The 16,674-nt window shown below is 36.4% G+C and overlaps 2 protein-coding genes across 2 annotated transcripts; both read left to right on the top strand.

Moving 5' to 3' along the window:
• Positions 1 to 1,273: 1,273 nt before the first annotated feature.
• Positions 1,274 to 8,359, top strand: CBG22398 (the record flags this gene model as incomplete). The annotated part of the gene is made up of 8 exons (XM_002647168.2): positions 1,274 to 1,328; positions 1,432 to 1,571; positions 3,959 to 4,282; positions 4,653 to 4,756; positions 5,940 to 6,195; positions 6,241 to 6,786; positions 7,499 to 7,699; positions 8,159 to 8,359. The coding sequence occupies 8 exons, from the start codon at positions 1,274 to 1,276 to the stop codon at positions 8,357 to 8,359; spliced, it is 1,827 nt and encodes a 608-aa protein (XP_002647214.2).
• A 288-nt stretch (positions 8,360 to 8,647) lies between these two features.
• On the top strand, positions 8,648 to 9,009 carry CBG26556 (the record flags this gene model as incomplete). Its single annotated transcript, XM_045244950.1, has 2 exons — positions 8,648 to 8,719; positions 8,830 to 9,009. 2 exons carry the CDS (start codon positions 8,648 to 8,650, stop codon positions 9,007 to 9,009), a joined length of 252 nt encoding a protein of 83 aa, XP_045100511.1.
• Between the last annotated feature and the right edge of the window lie 7,665 nt (positions 9,010 to 16,674).

The following is a 16,674-nucleotide window of genomic DNA, read 5'->3' as shown; positions in this document are numbered from 1 at the left end:
GATGCTTTTCAAAAATCTACTTTCACCCAAATTATCTTGCTTCCTGCAGAAGATATCAAAAAGTGGTCAACTAACAAAATGTAGGTTTGGCTTCTAATTCAGAAAACTTTTTAAACAATCCAAAAATTGGTGCAATTTGTGCGATGCAACAAAACCCCACCATTTTATGAACTTATCAGGTAGTTGAAACATTTTTTTTTGAAAATCGATTTTTACTGCTTCTGATACTTTGCAGTTATTCGAAAGCTTAAAGGAGGCGAGACAGCAAAAATTTCGGGGGACAGTTCGGGGGACGAAATCGCGCCGCGCTTATGTAGACCATCGGTCGTCAGGCGCCTTTGCGCCCCCGTAGCTCAGCCCCTAGCGGCGCTGTACCCCTGAGCTGCCTGTCATGAGTTCGACCCCTCATGGGGGTTCTCTTTGTAAATTATCAGGAAAACTTTTTTTTTTGGTGTCTGGCCTCCTTTAACAATTTTTACTATTGTTTTTCAATTATCCAGATTTCGCGACCGCCTTGCTCAACCGATTGCCCATCGGCTTCGCGCTAAACCTAAAGTTTACTATAAGCCAATTTATCTCGGTTCCTGTGAAAGATACCAGAAAGTGACAAACTGGCAAAATGTAGGTCATATTATGATAAAAATTTTGTCAGTTGACAGCTTTTTGATATCATTTACAGGAAATGAGATATACGGGCTCAAAGTAGTTTGGGTTTTAGTTAGGAAATGTCAAAAAAATGACAAAACATATTAGAAATCGTAATAACGATGCAAAAAATCTCTACAAACTTTCTGAGAAAAGGTAGTTGGAACATAAATTGTTTTTTTTGGGAAATTGATACATTTTCAATTTTTCGAGAAATTTCGATAAGTTGTATTGAATCTGAGTATTTAGATGTCCAAAAATGTGAAAAATTCAAAATCGGCACAAACAATCGCGATCGTGTAACTCAGCTGATAGCTCTTGCTTTGCGTTAAGGCTGTCACCTACTTTGAGCCAATTCATCTCGGCTCATGTGAAAGATATCAAAAAGTATTCAACTAGTACAATATTGTTGATATTATTCTAAACATTTTATCTGTTGACCTCGTTTTGATATCTTTGACAGGGACCGAGATAAATTGGCTTGAAGTTGACAGACAAGGGACAACCTTACCTCCCACGTTCTGACCTCAAAAACGTTTCCTCTGATACTCTGCTTCCTCAAATCTCTTTCTCTCTTCCACGATATCCAACATTTCTTATCAAAAAGTATAATTTTACAGTTCTACTAATGCAATCTGCACTTATTGGGCTTAACGTTCCATTGCAACGACGGTTTTTGTCAGGTACCCTTATTTTTTTAAAGCGGAATCGCAGGAAGAACTTATCATCAAAAATGAACATTTATGTATTAAAAACCTACCCGAAACAGAAATTTCATGTTTCCAGGAATTCTTCCATCCGCAACCAGATGCTATTCCACTGACACCAAAAAATACGAATGCACTTCTGCGGAGCACAAAAAAGAGCTCGATGAGTGCTATCAACGCCTGGATTTGTCATTTGAGAATACGAAAGAGGCGTTTAAAGTGAGTTTTTTTTGTTGAAACAGCGCCATGAAATCTATAATGTCTCTAAAAAGGACAAGTCAGCAAATCAGTGGCTACATATGATGTATTGGACCAACTTCAACTTGTATTAGGTTGAGCGAAAAGTCTTTGTAATTTTTTTTGGACCGTCATATCTCAGCGTTGATTTAACTTTTTATTGTTCTGTTTTTTATATATTGTAGTACTAGTTGTGCATGCTTAAAAGATTTGTTAAAGTTACCGACGGCGTTTATAAAGACCGAGAATTTGCCCAGAGACCACCATGCTCTCAGGGGTGCTTTTTTGTGCGGGTTTCTCCAAGGTCACAAATGCAGCGTAGCTTGTCGTAAATTGTGTACAGTGTTAGGCCAGACCTATATGCCCTACATTACAAGAAAGTTTTGGTTCAAAAGATTCTCCGAAGAGAACTACGATCTCGAATGTCTGGCCTACCACGTGTTGATCTCAACGAGGATACCTCTAGAGCGCTAGAAGAAGAACCAAGAGTAACGTCACCCTAGCTTGCAGCAAGTCTCAACCATCCTCAAAGAACCATAATTGATCATCTTCATGACTGTGGAAGGTTGCCAAAGATTTTTCAATTTGCCCCTCCCCTTTTGACGGATTCACTAAAACCATTGTGTTGCGACTTGGCACATTCTTGGCTCAATAGGAAATGTAGCATCAATTGGGTTGAAAATATTATTACGGGGGACGAGTAGAAAAGGACGATGGGTCCCGGCCAAGGAAACCGCAAATACGGGCATCAAAGGAGAACTTCACGTGAAAAAGTTATATTTTCCATTTGGTTTGACAGAGAAGGCGTCATCTCCAGAAGACTTCTTCTAGGCGGCGTCATTATCCATGCGGACCTCAACAGAACTCAAATGGAAATAGCATCAAAGGCTTATCGATTAAATCGCCCGAAAAGTTCCAGCCTGTTGATGATTCATGACAACGCAAGACCACCCACTACTTTGAAGACCCGTCAGAAGCTCCAGATGCTCGGAGTCAAGATCTTCTGTCATCCACCGTATTCACTAGACCTTGCCCTAACTGAATAGCAACTATCCGTTCCTTGAAAAATCTACTTGTTAGACAAAAGTTCCATGATAGAAAGGATGTAAAAAAGTGGATGGATGACGTTTTCGCGTCCCAGTTTACCGAGTTCTACGCTAATGAAACCGCTCTACTTCCATCTCGTTGGCAAGTAGTCATGTACACTGTTGGTGAATATATCACACATTGAATCCCGTTTGCTTTGAATAAATTTTGCTCCGAAAAAAAATCAAAAAGTTACAAAAACTTTTCGCTCAACCTAATATTACTTTGAATATGAAACCGAAATTTTTGAAGCTAAAGATTCAAACTCGGATCACTGTAGATTTGATTCCGTAAGATTTCGATTGATGTTTTTTATTAAATTTTGCAACCAGAATTGTACGAATGACTTTGAAATTTTCACAAAATCATATAATGGACGTTTGGAAGCAGTAGAAAAAAAAAACAAATTTCTTTATAGAATATCTAGGATTGCTTCGTAGCAAAAATAGGAAGATGTATGAAGTTATCTGTTCAAGCGAGAGAGAAAAGGGGGAGGAAATCCCGCACACGTGTATGCCATTTCTCCTATTCTCTCTGTGGTCACCCGTGGTGTAGCGGATAACGCGAATCGCTTTTGTGCGCGCAAAGGTCCTGGGCGCGCATACGCATAATGGATGGGCGACGGAGGCCGATGAATTGGGTACAGGGAAAGGACACCGGTATGGGACATATACGGGGCATATGGGGTACACCGCCGCCGCAAAGCATCTCCTTTCCTGGGCCAGGCATTTTATTCTCATTTATGAATTCTGTACAAAAAAACTAAAAACAAGTGCCACCGGTCGAACTCGAACCCGCATAGCGCGCACAGGTCCTGGGCGATGATGCGCATAAAGGACCCGATCCATATGCGATCCTCTAGAAGTCCGTTTGACACATATCGCGAACAACTAGCTGCGATGAGTCTCATATGTGTGCGGGAGAGGCTGAATCGAGTGTTCCGAATGCGCGCGTATCCTAAATGGATTCTAGGTGGGTGGGCGATGTGTGCGAAATGGGTCTGATACGGTAGGCCGACTCAAGATACTATTTATGAAAATTCGAAACTTTAAGTTTGAAGCAAGTTATGTAATCGAATAGTTGATGACTTCTAGAAGTTACAAGCCATCAAATATGCTATTGCCTTATATTAGACACTGAATTTTGATGACTTTCTAGTTAAAAGTAATTGTTTTAAGTTTAGGTGTACGTTATATAATTTTGTGGCCGTCTAAATTTTCTACTAGATTCAATTTGTTTGAATTTCAAATATCGATTTTAAACCGAGTTATGAACATTTTCAGAGCAAATCCAACACAGAGCTCATCCGTGCTCTCGTCGTCCTCCGACTATGCGGAGTTCAAACCCTTGTCAACCAGAATCAAATGATTCTCGCCACAATGCGACGAGTCCTCGGCAAAAATTTGTTCAAGAAAACGCTCAAAAACACATTCTACGGACACTTTGTCGCCGGTGAGACCGAGGAAGAAGTTCGACCAGTGGCTGGAAAATTAAGGAAGTACGGTGTGAAATCCATTTTGGACTACTCGGTTGAGGCGGATATTTCGGGACAAGAGGCGACGGATAAGACAGTTAAAGGGACATCGCAGGCTACTGTGAAACCAGCGGTGCGTTATATTTTTATTTTCTCAATATCAGATAGATAAGGAAGTGAATTTAAAATTATCATGGATCTGATCAGTGCTACCTGAAACAGAATATACAGTGCCGGTCAATAAGATATACAAATCATTATTTTTCCGTTGATTTTCGGTCATTTGGACAATTTTCATTAATCTAGAGCAAGCCTGTCAAGTTTTCTTTTCAAAGTGATCGGACACTTGACAGATGAGCTCTAGACTGCTGGAAATGGCCGAAATGACTGAAAATCAACTACGTTTTTGTATCTGGTATTATTGTCAGAGTGAATTTTAGATTAACCCTGATCAGATATGTGTTACCTGAAGCAGAACATAATGAATTCTTAAATTTTTCCAGGCAATGACACCAGTGGTGGACGCGAAGACGCTGGAAACGACACGCGAACGCTACACGGTTCATCAAGAGTTCGGTGATCGGCGGCAGGGTGTGGCTAGTGCGAGGTTCGTGACTTGTGTATGGATTATTTAGATTTTGAGTGGATTGTGTTTTGAAAAGTTTGCAGTTTCATTTTTGGTTTTGAGTTCTTAGGAAGAGAAAACTTCTTCAATTGCAATGCTGAATACATGAGAGTTGAACTTGTGTGAGCCACTAGCTTGGGAACTAATTCTCGAGGGGGATAATTGAACGCTCAAAGCAACCATGAGTCGGTTTTCGACGTATTTAACGGGTTAAAAAACTACAGAACTTTTGTCTAGTGAAATAATGCATCATATGGTCTCGATTAATGCAAGTTAGGCGTCGTAAAGTAATTAGTTAAAGGTTGTCGAGCTTAAAGGCGCATATCTCGGTTCAAACTTGGAACTTCAACGTTTAAAAAATTGCATCTCGTAGGAAATTTAAAGAGCTACACAACAATATAAAATACAGACATTAAAACATTTTTTGCCTTCAATTAGGGAGTTACAAACTTTCGTGGCTAGTATAATTGCGCCTTCTAGTGGTCGACAGCTATCAATGCATATAACTTGCTTTTATCTCATAATTGTGAATTTTCATTTATTGAATCTTGTAGAAAATGAAAAGGCTACAAATTGATATACAGAATGACTAGATTAGTTCACAGGAACACCATCGATGCTAGATTACAATTAGTTCACAGGAACACCATCGATGCTAGATTACAATTAGTTCACAGGAACACCATCGATGCTAGATTACAATTTGAGCTCAATTATCTCTGCTCCTATAAGAGATATAAAAATTTTTGAACTGAAAAAAAAAACATTAGCAATAGTATGATAATCAATTTATTAGTTGACAGGTTTTTGATGTCTTTTATAGGAACCGAGATAGTTGCGCTCAAAGCTAGACAACCTACACAGGGCGGGGGGTGAGGCCGACCGCGGCTCTGCTTGGCTTAAAATGCTAGACGTCGAAAAAATGCATGCTTTTCAAAACTAAACTAACTTCATATCGACTACGGTTTCATTTTTCAATCCATACAAGTCACACATTTTAAACAGTAATCAATTCAAATTTGGTTCAACCTTGTTCCATCCCTTACCGGTCCCATTAGACTAAGGCCTCCATTCGGTCGGCGATGGCTGATTTTCAACCGACCGAAATAGAAGCTTTACGTTAGACCCATCCAATCTTTCCCCCAATTCTCCATATTTCTTCCAGAACCTATTTCTACGAAGGCGAGGAGCAGTGTGACAAGAATCGTGACATCTTTAAGCAATCCATCGACGCCGTGGCGTCAGCCACAGGAAACGAGGGATTCGTGGCAGTGAAGGTGACGGCGTTGGGACGTCCTCAACTGCTTCTGAAGCTTTCGGAAGCCATTGTTCAGACTCAAAACTTTTTCCAAGCATTGACAGGAGGAATGACACTTCAGGAGGGTAGATTGTCGGTGAAGGATTTGACTAAGAGATTGCATGTGGGTTAATAGAAACAGAGGGCTAAAAATCACCAAGTTTTTCAGGACCTCGGTGTGAAAACAGACACAGAGAGTGTCAAGAAATTCTTCCACGACGTTGACTTTGATTCGGATGGTGTTGTCGATCTCCATGGATGGAATCAGCTTCTCGAGGATCATGTGAAACTTGGACAACTGTTTCAAGTGTTGAATATCAAGACCGGAGCCCTGGAGCCTTTGATCCAGAACTTGTCGGAGGCGGAGGAGCAGGAATTCCGAAACATGGTTCGACGAACTTTGGATGTTGCCGAGTATGCCATTTCCAAGGGTGTCAGGATTATGGTGGACGCTGAGCAGACGTATTTGCAACCGGCAATTTCGAAGATTACTATTGAAATGATGAAGAAGTACAACAAGGATCGTGGAAACGTGTTCAACACCTATCAAGCCTATCTCAGGTGTACCCTTCAATGCATGGAGGCTGATATGCAAGTTGCCAGACGAGAGGGATGGCACTTTGGCGCCAAACTTGTCCGTGGAGCGTATATGGAACAGGAGAGGTCTAGAGCTAAAGCAATTGGATATGAGGATCCGGTTAATGTTGATTTCCAGGTTGGTGAGGCTTATGGAAGAGATTACGGTGTAGAGCAGGCTCACTGTAGGCCTACTTTAAGAATACTGTCTGGTTAATGTAAGCTAACTGTAGAAAAGACCTATTGTAAGCTAACTGTAAGGAAGGCTTACTGAAAGCTTACTAAAAGCTCACTGTAAGCTTACTGTAGGCATACTGTAGGTTTAATAAAAGCCTAAAACCTAAAACCAGAACCTTGACCCATTTTATCTCAATTCCTGTAAAAGATATCAAAAGCGGTAAACTGATAAAATGTTTATAATAATATCAATAACATTTAGTAAGTTGATCGCTTTTTGACATCTTTGATAGGCACACAGATACCGTAAACACTCTAATAGAACGCCACCTGAATTGTCAAGTTTGAGCTTATGTATCTCATTTTCTGGGAGAGATATCAAAAAGTGGTTAACTAATAAAATTTTGCTGATATCATGATAAACATTTTATTAGTTGGCAACTTTTCGATATCTTTCAAAAAAGTGAGATAAATAGGCTCAAAGTGGACGGACCGGGTGGCGTTCAATTAGAGTGTTTACGGTAAGCCGGGCCTAGCTGAGCTGCGCGGTTGTCAGTGCTAACCTAGAAGTAATTAAAAATTTCTATTCCAGTTTCATCTTATATTTTTCAAGTATTCACACGTTTTTTATTCCTCCCAAAATATAAGAAAATATCAGAATGGACAAATTTCAGGCCACCACAAAAATGTACGAATCATGCCTAACCCGAATCGCCGATGAGGTTGATCGACGTGGCCGAACGAATGTGTCGGTGATGGTTGCCAGCCACAACGAGGATACGGTACGATTCGCGGTCAATTTGATGAAGGAACGATGCATCGCACCGTCGGAACGGGTCATGTGCATGGCACAGTTGTATGGAATGTGTGATCAGGTAAGGTTGTTTTGAAGCTGATTATTTGGGTTACTGTAAGAGATAGCGGAAAGTGATAAACTGATAAAATGTTGGTCATAATATTACCAAAATTTTGTTAGTTAACATATTCTTAATATGTTCTGTAGGAACGGAGATAATTAATTAAGCTTAAAGTGCATTTGTGTTAAGACATATCCGGCACACCTGATTTATGAGCTTGGATCTTGATTATCTTGGTTACTGTAAAAGGTATCAAAAAACAGTCAACTAGCATCATGTGTAAAATAATAAGGCAAACATTTTATCAGTTGACCAATTTTTGATATCTCTCACGGGAACTGAGATAATTGAGGTTGAAGAAACCAAGTTAGGTTGCCTCGACTACTGTAGCTTCTTTCACTGTTCCATGACGTTAAGAAAACATATGTTTACTATTTTACTCACTACCAATCAAGTTTCATTCACAAAATATTCCAGGTATCATTCTCATTGGGTCAAGCCGGTTTCTCAGTCTACAAATATCTACCATATGGACCAGTGGAAGAAGTGTTACCGTACCTGAGCAGACGTGCGCTGGAGAATGGAAGTGTGCTGAAAAAGGCGAATAAGGAGCGTGATCTCTTGTGGAAGGAGCTTAAACGACGAATCTCATCTGGCGAATTCAAAGTTCGCACTTAAACAATGTCTTTAACTTTTTTTGACCTACAATGAAGCTAGATTTTTTGCCTCCTCATAGTTTGAGCTTGCTTTTTTGTTTCTGAAAATTTCTTTTCATATCACTTTTGCTATTTTTTCTCTGCCAACCCCCCATCTTCTGATCACAATAAAATATTTTTTCTCGAGTTCTTGAAGAATTAAAAAATTTCAATACATTCAAAAAAATAAATTATCATCACAATGGATTTCTTTGTGAATGTTTATCCTATAAAACCTCTTGAAACTGGAAAATATGAAAAATATTCCAAAATGCTGAAACTGATCTTTTTAGTTTCCTTTATCTGTCTTTTTGCCGGATTTCAAGCTGAGGGAGTTACTGGGGTAAGTTTAGGGTTTCAATGTCATAAAAAGAGAATAAAATTGGTTAATCATTCTAAAACTTTACAAGTATCTGAGATCCCATTCAAGCTTAATGATTCCAGAATTTTCAGACCCCACCTCCTTCAAACCAGCCCCCAGTGACCCAACCAGCCACTGATGTCCCAATTGAATCATGCTCCACACCTGTGTGCATTCTTCAACAGTTTGCCGAGCAATTCATGGAAATCATCCAACAAATTTATAATTCATTGGGGTACCCTGGTATCGAAGAGAAGGAGAAAGTTCAATGATATTTATTACTGTTTTGATTAAGAAGTTTGATAAATTCGTTTGGGCATTTGTCATTAGAAGCTTTATCATCTTATTTTAGTAGTTGAGATTCTGAAATCGAGTGATTATATAATTGGTGCTAATTTTTCAAATTTGAATATACTTCCAAAGTTTTTGAGAAAGCATTCTTGAAGTTTAGTAATAAGATTCATGTTTCATGTTTACTTCAATCTGAAACCAATAAAGGATGATTTTTGATGCTTCTGTGTAACAATGAGGTTTAAAAGAAAGTCAAACAGTAATCATTTTTAAAACTTTTTGTAATGACCTCTGACATGCATTGTTTGTAGGTTTTGATAAAATGGCCTTGAAACTGAATAATTTTTTGAAGAAATTCGAATGTTGGCATTTCCTTAAAAAACGTCGAACTTTTTTGTTTTTTGAAATTTAATTGAAATTTAACCAGCCGATTTCCGCCGCCTGTCGGCGGCTACAATCTCCTGGCTTCACTAAAAACGTTTGAGTCTCCAAATCTGAGAGAATCAGAGGACGAAGTTTTAGTTGATTGTGTTGTCAACTTTCATAAACTGGAGTGACAATCTGCTTGTGCGCCTTCGGGGTTAAACCTTCTGTCTCCCGCTTACAACACCCTTAACCGATTGTGTTTGGGCTTGGACAGATAAATCAGAAATGTGTCTTAGTTGATACACGAACTGTTCAAAATTTCCAAATTTTTAGAACTAATAATTTTTCTGAATTCCCGAATATCTTGAAATTTGACAACTTATAATTTTTTCAGAAGTTTCGAAATTCAGGAGTCCTTTCGGAACTGCGATTCTAGAACTCAAAGATTTTTCTATTAAAATACTTCATTTCAGAACTCATAATTTTTGAAATTTTGTATTTTCGAGTTTCCGTATTTCCGACTTTCCGAGATTCTACTTCACAAATTCCCAAAATTTTAACACGAATCAGATTTTCAGAATTTTCTCTACAACACATTCCTGAGTTTTTGATTCACAAAGTTTATGAATTTCCGAATTTTCTAAATTCCGAGCTTGGGCTTTCTGATATGGTTTTTCTGGTTTTTTGCTTTCGAGATTTTGGATTTTCAAAATTTCGAGTGTTCTAACTTTCAATTTTTTTTTAAATTTCGTAATATTCCGAATATCTGAATTTTTATACTTCTGAATTTCCGAAACATTGGACATTTGAATTCTCTGATTTTCAAACTTCAAAATTTCCGAAGTTTCAAATCTCGGTATTTTCGAGTTCCCGTTTTTCCAATTTTCCTAATTTCTGAATTAGAATTTTAGAATTTCAGAGTGAAACCAAAATGTGTGTGTGTGTTTGAAGCATAGGAAAGGTTAGAAATTTCGCGTTTTCGAAAAAATAATCAAATTTCTTGAATCAGAATCTCCGAAATTCAGTTTTTTAGAAGTAAGAGGTTCAGAAAGTCAGAATTTCAAATTTTACTGAACTTTTTCTTTCTCTCTTTTTTTCAAAACTAAGACTAAATAATTATTTCCACAAAATCCCCTTTTTGTCAGATATAACGTGGATAACAAAAAAAAGGGGGTTGGGCGGGAATAACGTAAATATTATTTTTTGAAAGATTTGCACTGTAGAAATAGAAGAACGTCTCCAGAAGGCGTCAAACTCAAAATTTTGAAACATAAAATAAACGGGCATCATCTCGCTGCTATTTCGGATCATCTGTGAAAATTTGAAAATTTCCGGTCCACTCGCGACTTTGCTAGGGTCGTGGAACCGGGAACAAACGGACACACAAACAGAATTTGGTGATTGTTAATAGTAAAGATGACAGAAATTTTAAAATTGTTCCAAAATTATCTTTGATCTCAATGATCTCCATTTCCATGAGAGATATCAAAGTTTGAATTTCTGAATAAATCTGAACTTGAAGTTAATGACGACTCTCTATTAGACTCTAATCTCTAATCTGCTTAATTGAAAGTATGGTTTGTAGCTTTGATATCTGTAGATCTTGAAACTGCATATTTTTGGAGGGATTCCCTTGAAGAAACGAATTCCCTTGAAGATTTTTCGAAGAATATTATGGATTTTTTGGAAGTTTCACTTTTCACAAAATTTGAGATGCTAGATATTTGAAGTTTAGACTGAAAGTGGAAAGTGTAAGATGAACACAAATCGGAAATTCCACTGAATAAAAATAATAGAATTTTTTTCGGTTTCACTAACTTCATAACCCAACCATACTTTATTAGGTCACATACTTCTCTAATAGAACGTCACCCTGTATTTGGAATTTCAGCTTAATTATCTCAATTTTGTGAGAGATATTAAAAACTTGCCAACTGATAAATTGTTCGTTATATTATCAACAACATTTCATTAGTTTGCTGATTTCAGGTATCTAAAATGTTGCTCAAGAGAAAGAGAAAGTTAAATGATTTTTACTGTTTCAATGAGGAAGTTTAAAGGGGGAATCCGACCAAAATTTTTTTTTGTATTAAAATGTTTCAAAAGTTATCTATTTTTCGAATATTATTGCGAAAAAATTTGAAAGAAATCCGAAATCCCCGAAAAACGCCGTTGAAAATGAAAAAAATTCAAAAAAGGTGCCGCCAAGGGACGAGGATTTGAATTCCCACGCATTGAGAAACCTAGGCCACGGCACCTGATAGCATTATTTTCAAGTGGCCGACAGTGTTTTTTAACGTTTTTTACCTGTCGGAGATAAAAGCGAAAAAAATCCGGAAAAATTGTCCGGTAAGAAAGTCGCGCCGCACGCGTGGCCTAGGTTTCTCACTGAAAATCCTCGTCCCTCGGCGGCACCTTTTTTTGAATTTTTTTCATTTTCAACGGCGTTTTTCGGGGATTTCGGAGTTCTTTTGAATTTTTTCGCAATAATATTCGAAAAATAGATAACTTTTGAAACATTTTAATACAAAAAAAAATTTTGGTCGGAGTCCCCCTTTAAAGAAGACGCATTTTTCGGGTGTAATATTTTTTGGAGAAATTCGAATTTTCTTGAAGGTTTTTTTTGACGATCGAACTTTTTGAAACTAACAACAAAACTGGAAATCCTGTTTTTTCCCCAAAAAATTTTAGATGCCATAAACTTCAAGTTTAAACTGAAAGTGACTCAAAACTCGTGAAAATCAAAAAACCTACTAAATCAAGATTCCCGATTTTTTTTCTGTTTCACTAACTTCATAACATAAATAAATTTAAACGGTGTTTTTGCTCCATAACTTTCTTTCATTACATGCTCTAATAAATTTTAAAACTAATAAATTTACTCTAATAGAACGCTACTTTTACTTGCACTTTGAGCTCAATTATCTCGGTTCCTATGAGAGATATAAAAAATATGTTAACTGATAAAATGTTTGCCATAATATTACAACCATTTCATTAGATGATAAATTTTTTTTCTCCCATAAAACTGGAGATAATTGAGTTCAAAACCAAACCATTAGCGCAACATCTCTTTATAGCTGTTTTTGTTCTGAAATCGTGAAAAAACAGGCGTGCTTCAGATAGCGCTAAAATCTCAAAAACACAAATCCAGAACTTTTATCTTAATCGTAACTTTTATCTTTTCTGTGTTCCTCAATTTCTAATTTTGTAGTCTTTCAAAGTCAACACGACCCCATCTGTTACCTACCTTAAACCTGCCGTTGGCAGTTTTCTCTCTCTTTTTCCCCATGTTTACTTTGTGAAAAATTCCAAAGTCAACAAAAGAACCAAAGTGATTCGGTTTCTCTGGTTAAAGTCACATTCTTTCCTATAGAGTCCCCTGGTTCTTTTTTGTCGAAAAAATGATGGTATGTTTTTTCATAGCGAGACTGAAAAAACTGAAATTCTCAGAAATTTGAAATCTACTTGAAACAAGAAACTTTTTTTTTGAAAAAAGCTTTTAACTAAAAAACGCGTTTATCCTATTCAAATTACTCAAGAACTATCGAAAGTTCTTAAATCAATAATGTGAAACTTTGAAAAAATTAAAAACATTCCTGTCGTGACCGGGTAGTGTGTTGGTTAGCGCACTCCGCTTTTGCCCGCGCAATGCGGGTTCGAGTCCGATAGGTGGGAACTTTTATTTGGTTTTTTGTAGAGAGTTCCGAAACGAATATGAAAATGTCTTACTGCTTTTTAATAGGTTTGAATGAAAATCTAGCAAAGAGAATCCCAGTTCCAGTAGGAAAATTTTGTTGAACTTGAGCTTCTGAGTTGTTTACTTTTGGAGAAAAACGGTAGGTAAGTCAGAAATTCTCATAGGACTGGGCCTGAAACTCGAGATAAATGCCCCTTACCCGGAAAGTTTTTGGGGGAAAAGACGAATCTTTAAATTTGTGAGTTTTGGATTTCAGGATGCCCGAATTTCCTAATTTCATGAATTCTGGAGTTTTGGGGTTTCAAAACGGTGTTTCGGTTTGGAACTTTCATAATTTTCAAATTTTCGAATTTCCGTATAACTGAACTTATCGACTTTCCTACTTTCTGAATTTCTGTAAGCCTGAATTTCTTCGAGTCGAAAATCAAAATATACTTTTGAGCTGAAATTCCGGAAACTTTGAGTAAAGAGCCAGTGGTTCTCAAATTTCTGATAAATGAATCAAAATTTGATGAAGGACTACAGATCCGGAAACTCCGACAAAAGGTCCAGAAGCCCAGTCACATTGGATAAAAGCCAAAAGCATTCGGTCTTTCAACCTGAGTTTTGAGACACATGTTACTTTTGGAGAAACCACCTATCTAGAGTATCATGTCTTTTGTTTCTAGTAAGATTTAGGATGTCCAGCTCCAAAGGGGTGCAAACCAAATTCGAAAAGTTTGAAATCCAAAAATCAATGGTTCAGAAATTTGAAATTCAGAAAATAAGAAATTTGAAAGTTCAGAAGCAAACTCTACACTTCAGAGTTTTGAAATAGCGGAAACTCGGGAAACCTAGATTCTGAGATTAAGAAACTCATTAACTTGGGAATTTAACAATTCCAAAACTTTAAAATACAGATATTGACTTATGTTATATTTTAGAATTTCAGAGTTTTCTGACTGCTGATATTTGAAATTGAAATCTCCGAGTTTTGACTTGAACTGTCTCACCTTCCTAACTTTTGAATCTCTTTGAAGAAGTGAGATAGCAAAAAGCTTGGGGAACATCCTCATGGGTTTCTCCGGGCAAAATATCTAGAAAACTTTTATATTTCTTGCCTTCTTCAAATTCTGAAATCTGAAAATTCTGAAAAGCAGCGTTTCAAAATTTCAAAATCTCAGAACTTCCAATGTCTTTCTCCTCTCATTTTCCAAATTCTTAAAGTTCTAAATATATTTGATTTTCGAAATTACAGAAATTCTAAGTTCTTGAATCATGAACTCCTCAAACGCTGAATTTGAATTTCCAATTTTTCGAATTGGACACTGAAAAAAAATCCCTAAATAAGTGTGTTGAAACCTTTTTATAATTTTAGGTACTATAAGCGGAGCCCAGGAGGTTCAGCCCCGGAGGGGCGCAAACCGACTGGTTTTTTTTTCATTCATGACTCATAAAACTAGCCAAAAATCGTTTTGCTTATCTTAAAAATCAATTTTTTTTCAAATAATAAGGAAACCTCTAACATTGTCATGTGAGATTTTAGTTCAAATTGGAAAACATACAACAAAAAACCGATAACAAAAAAATTATAAGACATCAGTGATCAATTTTTGGAAGCCCTTAAACAATTTTGTTTTGCAAATTTAAGATTTTCATCATTTTGATTTGGCTGAAATTTCAGATCTATAGAAATTGTTAGAAATTCATTTTCGTTTTTTTAAAGTTCATAAACAAACTAACTGATGTCTACATAATATCAAAACCGTAAAGTGTTGTATTCTTAAGAATTATTTGGAACGGAAAATATTATCATTTTATCAGTACTCTTTTGTTCCTTATCTATGTTTCCAGAACCTCCAAAAGAAATTTGCAAAAATACACTGTTTCAGGTATATAATATTTTGTTATCATAATTCTGGAAAATTGTTCAGAAATTCCTCTTCAGAAGCTCCTCCCCCGCAACTCTACGTCGCGGTTTTTTGCAGTTCTGCGGCGCGATTCATCATTTTCTGTATAAAGTATCGATCAACAATATATACGAAAAAGAAATTTTTATGTGATTTTTGGCCATTTCGATTATTTCCAGGAGGTTAGAGCTCGAAACTTTCAGAGCCATTCTAGACAAAACTAACTTCTAAAAATCAAGAATATAATACAAGAAACTGAAAAACCGCGCGGCAGTGTTGCAAAAACTATTGAATCAAAAATATTAAATTTAAAAACTTTCCTGTTTCAATAGTTTCAAACTTTTATTCTTTGAAAATATTGGAAGCCGTCGTCTTAAAATTCATAAATTTCTGTAAAATAACGATAAATTTTGAAAAATTACTGAAACTGGAATTTTTGATTTTCTAAAGTTTGAGCATTTTTTTTGATCCAGATATCTATGAGAGGAACCGAGATAAATTGTGTCAAAGTTGAAGGACCTTTTTGTTACAGGTTTTAAGGTACCATGAATAATCAACAACTAACACCAATTTCAAAAAATTTTAACCATTAACACCTTTTCAAAACCGTAAGAAATTTATTTCCTTTTCGGAATTGTATACTGTAGTTGACCATACGTATTGACCATTCGGATTTTTTTCCTCTACCTTTTGAGAGGGTCAGTCTTCACAATTTTGTGATGCTTATTTCCTGATCAGTTTTCTGCCCAATCACCTATAAGAAAAATTTGTAAAAATAAAATTATTAGAAATAATGAAACTGTGAAAATTCTTATTTATCAGTCTGAGGCTTGTCAGATCACTTATCAGAAATTTAGCCTTGAAATTACTAAAACAGTGAGACTGTAACTTTTTAAAATTTTCCATTTTCTGAAAATTCCAGTTTCACCTAACGCATAACTTTTGGAACCTTTCCAGATTACACAGTTCGGGTAAAGCTCAACTATGAAAAAACTCACTAGTCAGTTATTCATTGAAATTAGGAAGCGGTGAAAGTCTATCGGATCACTTATCGGAACTCTCGTCTTGAAATTATAAAAATAGTGAAACTGTATTTTTGTTTTATCGAAAATTCTCTTTTCTAAAAATTCCAGTTTCACCTAATGCATAAGTTTTGAAACTTATCATGTTACATAGTGCAGTATCATTCCGGCGTTTTTCAATTTTCCTGTATTGCGAAATTCGTCATTTCTCTCTAAAAATGACTCACCCAGTTATTCTATGAATTTTTATTCAAAAAAGAGAAAAAAAAGTGGAAAAATGATCGGGTTAGAAAACTGGTTCTTTTTCAGTTATGTTTTATATGATGACTGACAAGGTGATGGGGGAAAAAGTGAACATGAGTTTTTGGGAAAAAATCTGTTTCAAGGATTCTGTAACTTTCTTTTTTTTTGACTAATCGATTTTGCATATATTCAAAAAACGTTTTCCTTAAAGGTGGTGTACGGTGAAATTTTTTATTGCATCAAAATGTGCAGAAATGTATGTAGATTGATATAAAAATAAAGAAAAAATTCGAAAAAAATTTCTTCATCGAGAAAAACGCATCGAAAAATACGCTGAAAGCCCTTAGGGACGAGGTTTTTTCTAGGCCGCCCGGTGAGTAAAAGCGCGCGAATTCAAACTTTTAAAATTTTTTCGCTCGTTTTCAC

Source organism: Caenorhabditis briggsae, assembly GCF_000004555.2.
Source record: "Caenorhabditis briggsae complete genome, chrIV, whole genome shotgun sequence".
Classification (NCBI taxonomy): Eukaryota; Metazoa; Nematoda; class Chromadorea; order Rhabditida; family Rhabditidae; genus Caenorhabditis; species Caenorhabditis briggsae.
This window is presented reverse-complemented; position numbering and strand designations above follow the sequence as displayed.